A 17,480-nucleotide genomic window follows, 5' to 3' on the forward strand; every position below is an offset into this window, starting at 1 on the left:
AGGTAAACAGGTTCCTGCCCTCAGGGAGCTTTCAATAGGAAGGACAGACATTAAACATATCAACAAATGAGAGAATAAAATAATAAAAATGTGGGCTAAGTGCTAATAAGAAGAGCAATAAAGTATGATGCAGCAGGTTGGGATATGCTCCTGGAGATAGGAAGTGGTATCAGTCAAAGAAGTCTCTCTGAAGAAGTGACATTTAAACTAAGATCCAAAAATGAGAAGACAAACACTCAAAGTAACATGCCAGACTATTTGAACAAATGCACAGGTTCAACACACAAGTGTGTTGAACACAAACACACACATACACACCAAGGCTGAGACCAATGCAGGCCAATAATCTCACTGGCTTGGGTCTTCTGTGTAATTAATTCATCCACTGGAGATGAGGCAGCCAGCTGCAGTATAACCAAAACAACTTCTCTTTTTATTATACAAATAGATAATAAGCTTTTCGTATAAGGATCCCTCAAACGACTGGGATTTAAATCCCAACTGTATATTTATTTCTACTTCATTCTGCTAGCAGGGCTATTTATTTCCAACTCAAATTCACATAATATTTCTAGAACCCTGTATAGCACTCTAGTGATCCTCATCACTCTGTATATTGAAAAGAACTATTTGTTACTTTTTAAAGGTGGTATAAATCAGCTCTTAAGAAAATCTAGAAGTTGCTTTCCATACCTCGTTGATTAACTGGATCTTTAGCTACGTAGGCAACATAGTCTGTAGTATCCTACAAAAGAGGGAAAATGATTGCATTTAAAATGAATGGATTGTACTGTTGAAAGATAAGAGTACATTTAGGACATGTAATGAGGTGAGGACTTAAATACAAATGTTTCTGCCTAAATAGAATAGAAAAGCATGCTAGGAGAGAACATAAATACACACTGCATAGCTTGGCCAATATGGAGTCCACATCCTCTGCCCCTTGGAGAAAGAAGTTGAAAATTTAAAATTTAGAGGCAGATTTAGTTATACTTATTCACTAAGAATAAAAAAGAATCCAGAGAGGGAATATGTTAAGATATACGTTCTTTTTTTAAAAATTTTACTTAAATCCAATTAACATATAATGTAATTGTTTCAGAGGCAGATGTCAGTGACTCATCAGTTTTATATAACACCCAGTGCTCATTACATCACGTGCCCTCCTTAATGTCCATCACCCATATACATATCCAGCTATACAGTGGAAAGGAAACAAACAAATAGTAGAGACAAATATATATAATATAATTCCTTGGCTTTATGAATGGAATGGTAAAGTTGAGTTAGCAGCAGGGCCAGATTCATGGGCATGTGACCTGTGTAGTCACACAGGGTCCTGTACTTAGAAAGACCCATGCTTGGTTTAATACTATGCTATTACTGTCTTTTTAAAAATTTTTATTTAAATCCAATTAATTAACATATAATGTATTATTGGTTTCAGAGTTAGAGGTCAGTGATTCATCAGTCTTATAACACCCAGTACTCATTACATGACCTGCCCTCCTTAATGTCAATCCCCCAGTTAACCCATCCCCCCACTCCCCACCCCTACAGCAACCCTCAGTTTGTTTCCTATGATTAAGAGTCTCTTATGGTTTGTCTCCCTCTCTGATTTCATCCTGTTTTATATTTTCCTCTCTTCCTCTATGATCCTCTGTTTTTTTCCTTAAATTCCACATATAATTTGAGGTCATAGGATAATTGTCTTCCTCTGATTGACTTATTTCACTTAGCATAATATCCTCTAGTTCTATCCATGTCATTGCAAATGACAATATTTCATTTTTTGTGGCTGAGTAATATTCCATTGTGTGTGTGTGTGTGTGTGTGTATATACATATATATATAAAACATCTTCTTTATTCATCTGTTGATGGACATCTGGGCTCTTCCCATAGTTTGGCTATTGTGGACATTGCTGCTATGAACATTGGGATGCAGTTGCCCCTTCGGATCACTACATGTATATCTTTAGGGTAAATATCCAGTAGTGCAGTTTCTGAGTTGTAGGACATACATTCTTAAAAAATGGTTAGGGAGCATGACTGTCTCCTGTGTTGAAAGGTGAAATACCAGGGGTTATGCCATCAGAAAAAAGGCATAAACTAGGAGGGGTGCCATGATTTCCCAGTTGTCCAAAGAGACACCATGTATGTCAGAAAATAAGTCAATTACAGAGACACATTGGGTTCTGTGGTTGTTAGTTTGCTTTTGTGTAGTGCGAGTTAACTTAAATAACAAAGCAAAAATATAAAACATTTATTTGATCAATATCTAGAGAGGAAAAATCATTTTTGAAAAAGAGAACCCACAAAAAATCTAAGGAGTTCAAAAAGATGTGTTGCTGACTTTGTAAAAACAAACAGAAAGCTACTTGGTAATTCTGACTCTTACTGAAAACAGTAAACTGATGAGTGATAAGATTTTAATAATTAAAGATGCTTTTTGTTATCTCAGTTCTCAGGGAAAAAAAAAATACACACAATGCCATTTGCAGATTAGAAGTACGACTCTCCAGAGGGAAGATGCAATCAACTGGCAGGAAATAAAAGCCCGTGTGTAATACCCTCAAGGACAATCACTTAATAACCCACAGTGAAACACGCAGGAAGCAGATCTCAGGGTCAGCATAACTTGTCTTCAGTTATTTTAAAAAATAACAAACACCTAAACAAATTTATCTTATGATAAAAGATAAAAGGGTTGAAACATCTTGTAAATAAATAAGGTCATATCTATGAGCTTTGTTTTATTTATTTTATTTTTTATTTTTTGAGCTTTGTTTTATATGAATGTAGAAGCAAAGCCACAAGTGCTGGGGGTGTGGCTACTATTTATAAAGTTGAAGGATGGTAGGATGCCAGCAACACTCTCAGATGCATTAGATGATGGGAAAGAGGTTGTGGGACCTCATCCTCAAAACATTATTTAACAGTCTTATAGTTATAAAATTCTATTAACTGTAAATATCTAGAAGAATCTAAAGAATGTTAAATGGCACAAATAGTGGAAAAAATACAAGAAAATATATTTGTGACATACTTCTAGGGCACTTTTAAAAAGGAGAAAGTATATATAGATACAGAAGCATTACCAAGAACTATCTTCAGGGCTGACTGGAGGAAGACAAGTAAATTATCTTTGACAAAAGAGTAAAGAAAAATCCAGTTGAAAGAAAGGTATTACTTTGGGCCATGGAGACTTTTAGCATCTTGCAGCCAGTTAGGTGTGAAGTTGTAAATTATCTCAGTGAGTATCTTAAAAAACAAAACAAAACAAAAAAAGCTATGTGCTAGCAATAATGCGATAGCTATCTCCCATCACACTGTGCTAGGCATGGTGCTAGCAGGTTAGGTGCATCAATTCACATAATTCTCACAATGCTTTAAGGCAAGGGTGATCATAGATGAGGACCCTGAAGCCGGAAGAGGTTAAATAAGTCAAGTCTCCCTGACTCCAAAGCCTGGCACTTCACTTGGGGGACCCTGAATGCCAAAGCTTGTGGTCACTCCAGTTTTCTGTTTTAAATTTGAAGAGCAGACTTTTGCCCCAGCTACAGAGAACACAGGGGTCCCACTCAAATCTAGGTACAAACTTCCCCACAGCATTACAAATTCTTTACCATTTGTTTTTGGTAAAGGCAGTGCTTTGGTGGGTTGAAAGTACTAAAGAACTAAAGGTATGTCATGATGATCTAAAAAGAATTAGGATTCTGGAGAACTATGATAGACATCATGTAGGGCTTGCCTAGGGTAAACGATGATTTGCGTATCAATGCTGAAATGACAGCAACCCTTGAAACCTGAAGCAGAAATTTAGGGCAAACATCTATAATTATTTTTAACACTTCACTTATAGAATCATTACTTTACATAGCTTAAGGAAAGTATTTGAGTTCCTTCATGGATGACTGAGCTCTAATGGGTTAGGAAGAGAAGAGACAAGGCTGGCCTTTTCAGGCTGGATTCAGTCAACCCTCTTTGCTATCAAGCATATCCCTTTTTGTCATTGTCAAGGCCAGATTTCAAGGCTGGATGGATGGGAGTTCAGGTTCAGTACTGGACCCCCATTGCCACTGCTACGTGCTAGGCACCTTACATGCCCCCTATTTGTACTGAATCCACAATTAGGCATCTGTGGAATCTCTTGAGGAAGAAGTAGAGCTCTTAAAATTTGGTTTACATGTTAATTAAATGGTACCACCATGGAACTAATATATTCATTTGAAAATAACTATGCCCCAGATTGAAATATAAGGAAGTAGAGAAGCCCAAAGGGAAAATTAAGTATCCACTAATAAAAAAAAAAACAAAACAATGATTTGAAGTCCTATATATACTGCTTTTCTTCCATATGCTTCAAATAAGTTCTAAAGACAGGGTGTTTAGGTTTGACATGCTTGAATATTTTGAGTCACTGGTAGCCAATGTGAAGACAAGTTATTATTCAAATGTTTTAAAGAATAGGGTAATTAAATAGTATTTAAGTATATATTTCAGACATAAAAAAGTTACATCATCAAGTGAAGAAAGTTGCTCACTTTAGATGCCAGTAAGGCAAGCAATGATTATAGCAGAGTAACTTCAGAACATTATTTCCTTTTAGGATAGACAATAATTTTTCCTTTTAAATATTTAGCATAGAGTCAAAACTTTGCAGGCACATCAGCCACCAGATTTAGTTTTTACTACCGTTCCATACTTCTCTCTTAGGTTTCTGAGTTATATGTCCTATCACTTATGACCCTCCATTTTATTCCTGAGTTGGAAGTGAGAAACTAAATGTAGTGGGAAAAAAAACTGTTATAGTGGATTTTATTGCCTCGTTTCTGAAGGATACAGTCTTGAATAATAAATGCTCAGCAGAAAAGAAGATAATACATTGTCAATTATAATAAGGCCTACATTTGCTCCCCCCCCATATGTTTTCTCGACTTTACTGCTGTTCAACCCTTATGAAAATCAAAGTCCTCTTTTAGCCTCTATATGTTTGCAGGGAGAAGAAAAACATCCCAATGTCATGGAGCAACAAATTCCTCCTTCTACTCCCTCAGTTCAAACAGATCTGTTTCTTGGTCAGTCACAGGCTTCCTAAGCCTTCACTGCATCTCTCCTTTCAATCTGGTTCAGAAGTGAAGAGTAGGGAGTCAGGAAATGACCCTCCACTCTGTAAAGTAGGCTGGGACAGCGAGCACTTGCTCAGTCTCCCACAGTTCATGGGAAATGAGCATCCCGTGGCCTCTAAGGAGGAAGGAACTGAAATTCTCTCCTGCCAGCTAAGTGTTCCTTCCATGAGCCTCTGCAAACCTGGATGCCCATTTTAGATTAGACTTAATTGCCTTGGTTGACAGCCAGAATGGCAACCAGGCTTCCCCTCACATGACAAATCCAATTGCTTAATAGGATCTACCTGGAACTCTGTGTTAAGAAAAATGATGAGAGGGGACTGGCAACACATGTATGACATATTTGTTTTTCATGACTTAGATGTTATCTACAAGAACAGTCTCAGATGAGAACTCCATGACTCACAACACAATGGAATACTGATAGCTCATCTATGAATCCAAATATTTTAAAAATCAGTAACAGAAAATATTTTATCAAGACCAAATTTTGTATTGTACATGGCTATTCACAAATCATAATAAAACATTGGAAAAGATACATCATGGCTAACGTGCTTTACATGGAAGCTCTTTTAACTATTATAAAAAGAACTTTTATGAATCCATACTTACAGGATCTCCTCCAGAGGCAAAAGAAATAGATTGCATATGATGATTTGCAATAATCTGTAAAATACAAACAAACATGTATGATGCTGCAGATTAATTATGCCTAGTTACATACAATCTAATAGTAATGGACATACATTTGCATGTTTTGTTTTTGCCTGCTCAGCATCCCTTTGGAAACTACTGTATCCATATTCTGTAAGAATCTCCTAAGGTTCAAGTAGGTTTGACATGCCCATCTCACTGACACTCTCCTTATGGCTGGACATGTGATCCAGGCTTCACCCATCAGAAAATACCATCCCCTCTGGATACAGCAAAGCCAATCAGTATCACGGGGAGGAACTGAAATGGGCAACAGGAAGGATTGCACTTCTCTCTGCCATTAGTTTAAGTCCAAATCTTCTGGGAGCCATCTTTTGCTGCCATGTGGGAAAAGCCTAATGGAAAAATAAAGCTTTCCCTCTGGGGCATATCAGAGTCGAGAGTTAAAAATATTTAAAAATCTGATGGTAACATCTGTTCCATCACTTCAACTAACCATCCCTCTTTATCTTTTTATGCATTTTTTTATATTTACTTATTTTTACATAAGTTAGCTTGAATTGGATTTCAGTCATTCACCACCAAACACAAACTAAGGCACTAACATTAAGATCCTCAATATGAAGTTATCCATGTGAACTGCATTAATGTCAGAAGACCATCTCCTTCATTTGAGATTTTAGACTTATTTGGAAACCACAGCATAATGACATATTTATTTATTTGTTTATTTATTTATTTAGATTTTATTTATTTATTCATGAGAGACACAGAGAGAGAGAGAGAGAGGCAGAGACACAGGCAGAGGGAGAAGCAGGCTCCATGCAGGGAGCCTGACGTGGGACTCGATCCTGGGTCTCCAGGATCACACCCTGGGCGGAAGGCGGCGCTAAACCGCTGGGCCACCGGGGCTGCCCTATGACCAATTTATAGAGATGTATCTGTCATGCTGTTTCGAAGGTTCATTGAAAATATCAACTGCATCAGTTGGCTAATCTCATCTTCAGAATTGTTTAACCTAATCTACATAGGATTCTGCTTATTGATCTGATAAGATGGACAATTTTATTCTTAGATGCATTCTAATGTAATTGTATAAATACGTGCATCAAAGAACTTCTCAAGAAAGAGAATTTTTGCTTTCTTTGTAATATCCCCAAAGTGGAAACAATCCCAATGATGAGTACTGTGATATTCAAAAATGGACTGCTATGTAGCGAAAAAAACATATTTCTTGGGCAAAAAAAAGCTAGACACAAAAAATATACACTGCATGATTTAATTTACATAAAGTTCAAAACCAGTCAAAAATGTTTTATTCTGTTTGAAATGAGGATGGTGGTAATAATGAGGAAAAAAAAAAAAAGAGAGAGAGAGAGAGAGCAAATGGTTTTCTGGGATTCTGCAAATGGTATTAGTGGTTACAAAAATATGTCCGTTTTGTGATAACCAAGGTGCACATTTACAACTTGCGTACTTTCCTATGTTTATATTTCAGTTATGAGTGATTACTAAAAATAAATCAATATACAAAGATCAATGTCATTCCAACACAGCAGCACTAACCAATTATACACTGTATTGGGTAAGGGGTACATTTTACAAGAGTACCACTACAAAACTAGTACAAATCACGTAAGGCTTTTTAGAAAATTTCATTGAAGGATATAAATAAGACACAAACAAGCAGTAAGATACACATCACTTCTATGGATGAGAAGACAATATTGTAAAGATGTCAATTCTCCCCCAAATTAATCTGTAAATTCCATGCAACTCCAATGAAACTTCCAACTGTCATTTCAAGCTACTTCTAAAATTCACATGGAAGAACAAATGTGCAAAAAGAGCTAAGATAATTTTTTAAAGAACAAAGAGAGAAGACTTTCCTTATCAGCAAGACACATTGTAAAATTGTAGAAATTTATTTAAATACAGAGTCTAAAAACAAACTCACACATTCATTGTCTTTTAGTCTATGATAAATGTGGCACCAAACAGCCAACAAAAGGACAGTGATTAAATTAGTCGAGTTGAATGAATTAGCTGTATATATGTAAAAAACTATTTAAATAAATCCTGTCCTGGGATCCCTGGGTGGCGCAGCGGTTTGGCGCCTGCCTTTGGCCCAGGGCGCGATCCTGGAGACCCGGGATCGAATCCCACGTCGGGCTCCCGGTGCATGGAGCCTGCTTCTCCCTCTGCCTATGTCTCTGCCTCTCTCTCTCTCTCTCTCTCTCTGTGTGTGACTATCATAAATAAATAAAGAAAAAAATATTAAAAAAAAAATCCTGTCCTCAGAGTATTTATATAAGTGAAGGTTTTATCCATAAAAGATCTATTCAAACATTAGAAGACAAATACAAGATTACGCTGTGATCTGTGAGGTAGGAAAACCCATCTTGATAGAAAGGAAAAGACATACAGAAAAAATTAAAAACCTTCTATTTGATTACAGGAAAACTCATTTTAAAACTTTTGTCACCAGAAAAGACCCCTGAAACAGGACAAATAACAGGCAGGGAGAATATATTTGCAACACTTAAAACAAAGTATTCATTTAGTTTGTAAGAAATTCCTACAAGTCAATAAGAAAAAGAAATAAACCAAAAATAAGAGCAGTTGATTTTCATAAGTCACACAAATGTTCAATAAGCACACTGAAAAATACCCAATTTCCAAGAAATCAAGGCTGTGGAAAATAAAACAAGATACCATTAAATTGATAAAATTGCTCAACAAAACTATGTGCGGCAAGGATACAGATATTCTCAAACACTGCCGAGGACAGGTTACATTTGTACAGCAATCTTGGGAAGCAGTTTGACAGCATGAATTAAAAACTAAAGTATGCACACCCTACAATTATGCCTTCCCACTTCTAGGTTATTTATTCTAGAGAAACACTGGCGTATATGGATGTCATTTACCCATAGTTTATAATATTGAAAAATCGGAAATTTTGCGCGCAAAGTTAGGTCAACAACAGCATAGCTATACAAATAAAATGCTAAAAAATAAAAAATAAATAAAATGAAATGCTGTACACACACACACACACCACCACCACCACCACTCATCTATGTACCCCAACAAAGCTAAACCTTCAAGACACTGCAGAGGGGCTTTTTGTTTTGTAATCTGAAGACAGTTACGTAAGACATGCAAAAACAAAAAACAACCCACACACAGAACAAGATTTTTGCACGAGGTTGTAAAGGAAAAGGACAAATGCAATGGAAAAGGATTTAAAGAATACACACTGAAACTGACCACAGTTAACCTCCTGTGGAAATAGAGTCAAGTACTTCTTCAGCATGTAGCGAAGATAGATAATATGTTTGTGAATTTATTATTATTTTTTTTTAATGGGGGAAACAGAAGTAGAGCTGAATGGATCAGTTCATAGTATGTTGGTCTGTGGTTGAGAACACTGATTTGGCGGTGTGGATGCGGGAGCCCTGCGCATGGACGACAGGTGCAGATGCGAGGGTCTAGGGGAGGGAAGGGGAGGAGGGATGGGGAGGAGGGAGGGAGGGAGGGAGAGAGGGGGAGAGGGAAAGAGAGAGGGAGGGGGGAGGGAGCGAGGGGAGCGCAAGGGGAAGGGAGAGGGGGAAGGAGGGAGAGAGGGGGAGGAAGAGGGAGCGAGGGGGAGGGATAGAGGGGGAGGAGGAAGAGGGGGAGGAGGGAGGGGGAGATGGGGAGAGGGGGAGGGAGCAGGGGGGAGGCTGAAACGTCGTAACAGAGGCCACGTAAAGTATCTCCAAGTTTACAGCACCGTAAGGAGCGGGACGGTTAAGCAAAGCGGAGATAAGGCGACTCTCTTAAACGCAGGGCCTCGCTAAGCAGCAGGAACGGACGGCGAACGGGAGCCCCTCCCGCCGCAGGAGTCGGCCCCCCCGCCCGACGGGCACCCGGGAGGCGGCGTCCGGGGGTCGCGCAGACGCACGGGGTCACGCAGGCGCGCGGCGTCGGCGCACGCGCAGAACCGCCCGGCCGCGTAGCTCCGTCTGCAGGGACGCCTGGCTAGAGGGTGCGCCGCGAGTACGATGTCGGAGATGAACGAGCTGTCCGAGCTGTATGAAGAGAGCAATGACCTGCAGATGGATGTGATGCCCGGCGAGGGTGACCTTCCGCAGATGGAGGTAGGCGGCGGGAGCCGGGAGCCCTCCCCGAACCCCTCCCGCCACGGGGCCCAGCCGCAGCTGGAGGAGGAAGGCCCGATGGAGGAGGAGGCGGCCCAGCCAATGGCGGAGCCGCAGGGGGAACGAGGCCTTGCTCACCGGCCCAGCCCGGGGGAGCAGCCGGGCCAGCTCGCCGGCCCTGACTTCGAGAGCGAGGACGAGGGTGAGGAGTTTGATGACTGGGAGGACGACTACGATTATCCGGAAGAGGAGCAACTGAGTGGTGCCGGCTACAGGGTATCCGCGGCCCTGGAGGAAGCCAACAAGATGTTCCTGAGAACATCCAGAGCCAGAGAAGCAGCCCTGGATGGCGGGTTTCAAATGCATTACGAGAAGACCCCGTTTGATCAGTTGGCTTTCATCGAAGAGCTTTTTTCACTTATGGTTGTCAATCGCCTGACCGAAGAACTCGGCTGTGATGAGATTATTGACAGAGAGTGATTACACGCTGTTAAAAGAGGAGGAAGCTACTTGAGGAGAGACCCGACATTCCACGGTCTTTTGGGCTCATTCCAGATAGATAGTAACGGTGCCAAGGGAAAAAAGTCGATCTTCAAAGAAAATTTTTGTTGTTGTCGTGCAGAGTAGAATAGGGCAGTGACTGCGCTCTTATGAAAGCATTGTTGGAGAAGAAGAAGAAACGTATCAGGACTGTGGAAATCTGTTTTCAAGAATGTTCCTGAAACACCTGCCGCTTAGACTTTGTTACTGATCCCGGTTATTTTCCTTGCATTTGGGGAAAATACCTCTCCTATATTTCACTATAAGGAATGGTTTTGCAAGAATAAGTTATGACCAAGACAAACCGCCAGTACAAGACCCCCACTGATACCAATTACGTGAGAAAAAGTAGTAACATCCAATTTAGGACACAAGATGTCTGAATCGTTTGGACTGAAAGCCTACTGAGAGAACTCTGGAGGTTCCACTTTGTGGTCTGTCCAAGCCAGTGTTCAAAGGCTAAATTTTTAGTGTAAAAAAAAAAAAAAAAAAAAAAAAATTGGGTATTCTTCACTATCCCAAAAAGATAAACCCAAGAAGAAATATGTATCATGTGTGATCTATCTCAAAATGTGTTTTCAAGAGCATCTGAAATTTTGTTTGTACGTGTATCTTGATCATTTATAAAGCTACTATGATCCATAATTCAAGAAAATTTGTCTTGCCATTTTTAAAACTCAAAAATTAAGACGTCCGTAATTTCAAAGTTAGACATTAAAATGTATGTGAAAGAACAGACTATTTCTGATACTCTTACATACTAGAGAAGTTGTTTTACTTGCTCTCTTTGTTTTTCATTTAACTTACAGGTGAAGGACTTTGGTTGAACTTCATAATATAAGAACTGTTAAAGTGAAAATGTCAAGTAAAAGGAAAGCCCTACATCCAAAAAGAAAGACTGAACAATTATGCCCTCAACCCTTAAAAGGTTTTAAAACCTGCCCAGAAATCCACCTCAGTATCTGAAGTTTCCCTCTGTCTCCTCCTCTAATTACGCTTGTCATTGGTTATGCACCAGCATTCGAGATAATAAAATTTCTTGTTCTGTGTATTTTGTTTGTTTGGCCAAGAATATTGTTCCCATACTTTATCTAAACACTATTATTTTATTGTATTGTGCTATTTTATTTTATCATTGAAACCACTTTATGATTCACATTTAACCACTACATGGGAAAGTGCTCCAGCTTCAAGTAACTGATTTATAAATTAACTTGTGGATATTAAACTTGGCAAATTCCTATGAAAGAATTTGCCAGCCTGAGAAAACCTGTCCTATTAAGGTGAGCATGTTGCTGTGGTTATTAAGGTTCTGAAGTTGTATAAGAATAGTAGTAATTCTGTCAGAAAGCTGTGCCCAGTAAAACAGTATATTAGTAGGTCTGATGATCAATAAAAGTACTGGATGTTCCTGCCCCTTATGGCACTAAAGGACACATCCAGTACAATACCACAGCTCAGCCTCAGTTACAGTCATCTTGCCTCTTATGGGTGGGGGGCGGGGGTCCTTTTACATAAAGTAGAGGACTGGCGAGGGTGACCATAGTTACTGAAACACTAGCTTGGTGAGGAGGAGAATAGATAGATGGGACAATAATAAGCAAGATGTTAGCACTTAACCATCCTAACCCTGCCTCTCCAATGCCTTAATTTCACTGCATTTTCAAACAGCTTGTAGCTGCAGCTAGATGAGTCTGATTATTGCTTGTATGATGTGAATTAACTGAATTTGGGAGTGGGGCAAAGGATGCCAACACACACATAACTAACCAGTAGCATGTACTTCCAAATAGAGGTGTCAGGAAAAAAACTGATCTTCCAACCAGGAATTGTGATTAGGTTCATCTCTGGGACTGAGTAGGGAGCAAGAGGAGAGGAAAAGAAAACTATTCCCTGTTGGGTTTGAAGGCTCATTTTGAGGAGGAGGAGGAGGAGTGGACCCCTCTGATGGTAGGTCTTAGAAAAATAGGCAGTAATCTGAGAGACCACTGAAATTAATACTTGTTTGTATTTACTAAAGATAGAAAATAATAACATTTTAACACCCCTTTTAGAAGCATAAAATCGCTTGTATTTCTTTTAAAGGTTAAAGCTAACACTGGAATGAGGTGACCTAGTTCAAATCTGGGTTAATGGGAACTAAAGAACAGAGTTCTAGAGAGATTCTGGTCCTTACTTTGTGAACACGGGAAAGGAAACCTTAAAATTATGAGTATGTGGGGTGATGGGGCATAGTTTTCTGGATCTTTTCATATACATTTTTATTAGATCAGACTGTCCTACCCTGGCTGCCCTAAGGACACATCTATTTTGTTTGACTCATGCTTAAAATTTTCATTTTTAATTAAAGAGCAACCTCTCATAATCCAGAGACAGCAGCAAAACTCCCAGATATCCATTTTTCCCCCCAAAAGTTGAAGATCTGGCAGCCCTTGACCTATAGTTATGTGGGAAAAAGCATCCAATTCCCCCTTCATATAGAGAAGGCATTGTACTGCCATGTTTCCCAGTGTTGTCTCCCCAACGTGGAAGCCAAGTGGCCCTCACCGTGTATCATTATGCTTGCACCATTGTTTTTCTTGCACCTGGACAGTTAGCATTACCCTTCTGGCCTCTATATATTTGAAGTTGCCTCTCTTCATAAAGACTAAAAAATGTCTCCATTTTCTGCCTATTTTACTTTCTTTATCTCTTTATTACCCTTCTCAGTAAAATTTTACCAGCTGTTAGACTTGGTAGTAGGATTGTAGATATGAGTAAAGAATAGTGGGAGGAGGAGCTACTGAGACTGACATTTTTGCTTAAGTCCCTAACATATTAAAGTATATCAAGGAAGTCTGCTTGGATTTTTAAAATGAGTATACAAAAATCCTTAAAACTTGCTTTTCCAAAATATGGTAAATTTTAAAAATTGCAATTATGTGTTTAATATAATTTCATTCTCTGCCTCTGAAGTTCTTTCGAAATGACATTTTCTGGGAATGATCTGAAAGACCATTTCTGTGAATGGTTATATTCTTGAAGTTGTTCTCCGTGGCTGAAGATGAATGCGAACTGACCCATAAATACTCTGTCATCTATGAATGTATCTATTAACTTGAAACTGTTTATGTTTTCAGTCCAAAGTATATCTTAGAAGCATGAGGGGAGGCATTAGTATTTCTTGGTATTTATCTTAGAACTTCAAAGGGTAGCTGTCTTTAAGGAGAATTTAATTACTAGATCATTTTCTCATGTACATCTGTCTATATGGTTGATTCTCTGCTGCCTTCATACCTTGAACATGTTACTTGCCCTTTTGATGGGATTTATAAAGCTTCTTGAGTTGAAGCATCCACAGTGACACATCTTTTTTTATACCCCACCACCACCAAGCCATTCCTACTAGGCCTGCAGAATGATTCAAAATTATTCTTAAAAATCAACACCTGGGTCTGAGATCAATGAGATCCTAACTTCAGTCTTCACTCCAGCAGTGGGCTGAACATAACCCCATTCCACGCCACCAATACAGAAAAGATGTCTCACTTCCAGAGGCACTCACTGCTACAACTACTGGTAGTGGAAGCCACTCAAGCCACTCATGCCCACTGTCCCTACTTCTATTCTGCCAAAACGATGATGGGCATGTCACAATACCCCCCTCTAATAGCAGTAGCCTGGAAAAATTGTAGAAGGAGAGAAACATGAGAATAAACTATGCCCTCTACCCTTACACACCACAACCCTATTCTTCCTAAATTCCACATTCCTTCAGTCACTCCATAGAAAGGACCATTTTTTAAAGTGCTCGTTATATTCTGCACATAAGGCTGTCACCATGATGGCTCTAGATTTGATTACTCTTCCTCTCCTTCAAAATTATGAGATAATTCAAGTGCTTCTATACTCAATGAATCTCACTCATACTAAGGCAATAAGCACTCCTGGTACCATGCACGTGGATGAAAACCAAAAATAAATTTTCCATTTACAAGTGTCTTAAGAGCAAAGCATCTGAAAGACTGAATGATTGTTTCACCTTCCACCTAGACTTGTTGCATCTTCAAAGCACAGCCTCAAATGTTCTCCTGTCATTATACCAATGGTACCACCTCTCTTGTATAACCAATCAGGGCCCAACTAGACACGAATTTGTTTTGAACTATTTCAGATTAACCGTTTTCCTCTATGGTGTTTTATACTACTGTGTAAGCAATATATTTTATTTTGCTTTTTTTTTAAAGATTTCATTTACTTATTCATGACAGAAAGAGAGAGAGAGACAGGCAGAGAGGCAGAGGGAGAAGCAGGCTCCAAGCAGGGAGCCGGACGTGGGACTCGATCCCGGTCTCTAGGATCAGGCCCTGGGCTGAAGGTGGCGCTAAACCACTGAGCCATGTGGGCTGCCCCTTATTCTGCTTTTGAACTTAGAAAATAAAGCAGCCCTCAGAACTGCAAGTGATTTTTTTGGCAAAAATATCAGAGTCAAAATGTATATAGCTGTATTTATATGTTACTGAAAATTTCATAATTTTGTTTTAAAATATGCTTTCCCTGTTAAAGACTAGTTTATGAAAATGTCTCAAGGAAATAGGAAAAATGGTTGAGTAAATAACAGTTGGTACTGGGAGACTGGCACTGTGCTAAGTGATTTACATTGATGATCTTACTGAATCCCCTAAATAACCCAATGAGACATATACTACTGGTAAATCCACTCTCTCAAAAAAATGAGTGGGAAATATCAGAAAGGGAGACAGAACATGAGAGACCCCTAACTCTGGGAAACGAACTAGGGATGGTAGAAAGGGAGGTGGGCGGGGAGTGGGGGTGACTGGGTGATGGGCACTGAGGGGGGCACTTGATGGGATGACCACTGGGTGTTGTTCTATATGTTGGCAAATTGAACACCAATAAAAAATAAATTTATAAAAAATACATAAATAAAAATTAAAAAACAAAACAAAATAGGAATAATAATTTAAAAAATCCACTCTCTCAGAAACTCTGAATAGGTAGTATTATCTCATTTCACTGACAAGGAAAATTGAGTGGTAGAGTAAATTGCTGGTTAGTGGCAGAGCCAGGATTTCAACCTATGCTGTGACCTCAAAGCCCCATAGTGGTTTTGTTTGTTTGTTTGTATTCATGAGAGACACAGAGAGAGAGGCAGAGACATAGGCTGAGGGAGAAGCAGGCTCCCTGTGGAGAGCCTGATGTGGGACTTGATCGCAGGATCCCGGGATCACGACCTAAGCTGAAGGCAGACGCCCAACCACTGAGCCACCCAGGCAGCCCCCATAGTGTTTTATTTCAGCCAGCTACACGTTAAATCTTCCAGGTGTCCTTGATCAACAACAATCCATAGAGGAAAACCTTAAATATTAAGAACCTTGAATCACAACATATTAGACCAAGAAAAAAAGACTCTAACACACATAAATAACCTGATACAGGGAATTTAGCTTAAAACATAAAAAGCAAGTCAAACAGTGCCCTAGTTTATAAGGTACACATTTAGTCCAGGGCCTGTATATCTTTTATATTTGCTTCCACCATGCTGTTCTTTGAGAAATAAGGTTCACAACGAGAACTCAGGCATATATACCATGGTATCATAAATCATCAAAGAAACTGTGTTTATGTTATAACATTTTACAAAGCATTTCAACCTTAAGAGTTGGAAGAAAATCTTTTATGCTTAAATTTTAATTAGCTAGAATATTAACTCTAACATCACCTGCCCCTCTGTCCTTCATTTACACCCTCATCCAACACAGTCTGTTAGTTCTGAAAATGGAATTGCTTTCCCTTTGGGGAGCACTGATGGACAGTAATAAACAACTTGCCAAATGGTATTTACAATGTTATTTGCACCTTAGTTCCTATTACAAAGCCAATTAGGTAGAGGTAAGTATGCAAGCAGTTAAATGCCATGACGGGTTAATAATACTGTCGTTCTAATTATTGTCATGCATAAATCCTTGGCAGATCTTTTTCCCTTGTGCCTTATTAAATTTTAGGCACACTCTGTCTGAAATTTTATTTTCTTTATTATGCCCAGACTCTTCTAGAAAAAAACATGGTATGTTAAACTATAAATGACATTTGTGATCTTACCTGTTGGTTGTCAATATTCATCAATGTGAGGCTGCATGTTGAGATGGTCAGTTTAATATTCATTCCCGAAAACTGAAGATTACTTTTGCCAAGAACTGTTGATAGGAACTTAACTGGAGGCTTTAAAAATAGCAAAACAACACTCTAAGTTAAGGGTTTTGTTACAAAATAATATGAATGTTTTTATGTGTTAAAAATGGGTCAAAACACATACTCTTCCTCTCTATTTTACTTTACTTTAAACAAATCAAATGAGACGGAATGCTTTTTTTTTTTAATGAACAGTTTTTAAAAACGGAATGAAGCAAATTCTTTAATAAGTAGTGAAATCTGAGCCCTCGAACCTTTCTCGTACATCCCAAGTGTTGGGAGAAGAGATCTGCTTTATATAAAAGGAATTCCGGTGAGAGTTTGGGCTAGCTGAACTTTCTGGTCCCTTTGTACACCAGAAGTCAAAAAAAAAAAAAAAAAAAGAGTTGGTGTAGGTTTTTTTGTGATCATTAAAAAAAGTACTATGAGACATACCAAATGTATGGGACACAGGGAAGGTGGTGCTAAGGAGAAAATTTATAATTATAAACACTAACATTAAAAAGGAAGAAAACTCTCAATTCAAGAACCTAACTTTACAACTTAAGGAATTAAAAAAAAAAAAAAAAAAAGAACAAACTAAACCCAAAGCTGGTAGAAGCAAGGAAGATTAGAGCAGAGATCAATGACTAGAAAGACTAGAAAAACAATAGAGAAAATCAATGAAACCAAAAGTTAGTTCTTTAAAAGATCAACAAAATTGACCAATCTTTAGCCAAATGGACTAAGAAAGAAAGAAAGAAGACTCAAATCACTAAAATCAGGAACAAAAGTAAGATGGAGATCTAACTACCAATTCAACAGAAACAAAAAGG

At 38.7% G+C, this 17,480-nt stretch overlaps 2 protein-coding genes across 3 annotated transcripts in view; one reads left to right on the forward strand and one right to left on the reverse strand.

The window, feature by feature from the left end:
- Nucleotides 1-17,480, reverse strand: part of SHC4 (SHC adaptor protein 4) — a 131,872-nt gene that overhangs the window by 42,719 nt on the left and 71,673 nt on the right. For both annotated transcript variants that reach the window (XM_038580373.1, XM_038580374.1), the window contains exons 4-6: nt 16,576-16,695; nt 5,747-5,800; nt 694-745 (exon numbers count right to left, since the gene is read on the reverse strand). In XM_038580373.1, coding sequence (XP_038436301.1) covers nt 694-745; nt 5,747-5,800; nt 16,576-16,695 — 226 coding nt within the window. The remainder of the gene's footprint in view (nt 1-693; nt 746-5,746; nt 5,801-16,575; nt 16,696-17,480) is intronic.
- On the forward strand, nt 9,631-11,524 carry EID1 (EP300 interacting inhibitor of differentiation 1). The gene has a single exon (XM_038580375.1). The coding sequence runs from the start codon at nt 9,838-9,840 to the stop codon at nt 10,411-10,413; it is 576 nt and encodes a 191-aa protein (XP_038436303.1). The 5' UTR covers nt 9,631-9,837; the 3' UTR covers nt 10,414-11,524.

The sequence above is a fragment of the Canis lupus genome, chromosome 30 (assembly GCF_011100685.1).
Source record: "Canis lupus familiaris isolate Mischka breed German Shepherd chromosome 30, alternate assembly UU_Cfam_GSD_1.0, whole genome shotgun sequence".
NCBI classification, from domain to species: Eukaryota; Metazoa; Chordata; class Mammalia; order Carnivora; family Canidae; genus Canis; species Canis lupus.

Bases quoted from the DNA above. Each gene is read 5' to 3' on its own strand.
- EID1 (XM_038580375.1), top strand. From the start codon at position 9,838: ATGTCGGAGATGAACGAGCTGTCCGAGCTGTATGAAGAGAGCAATGAC.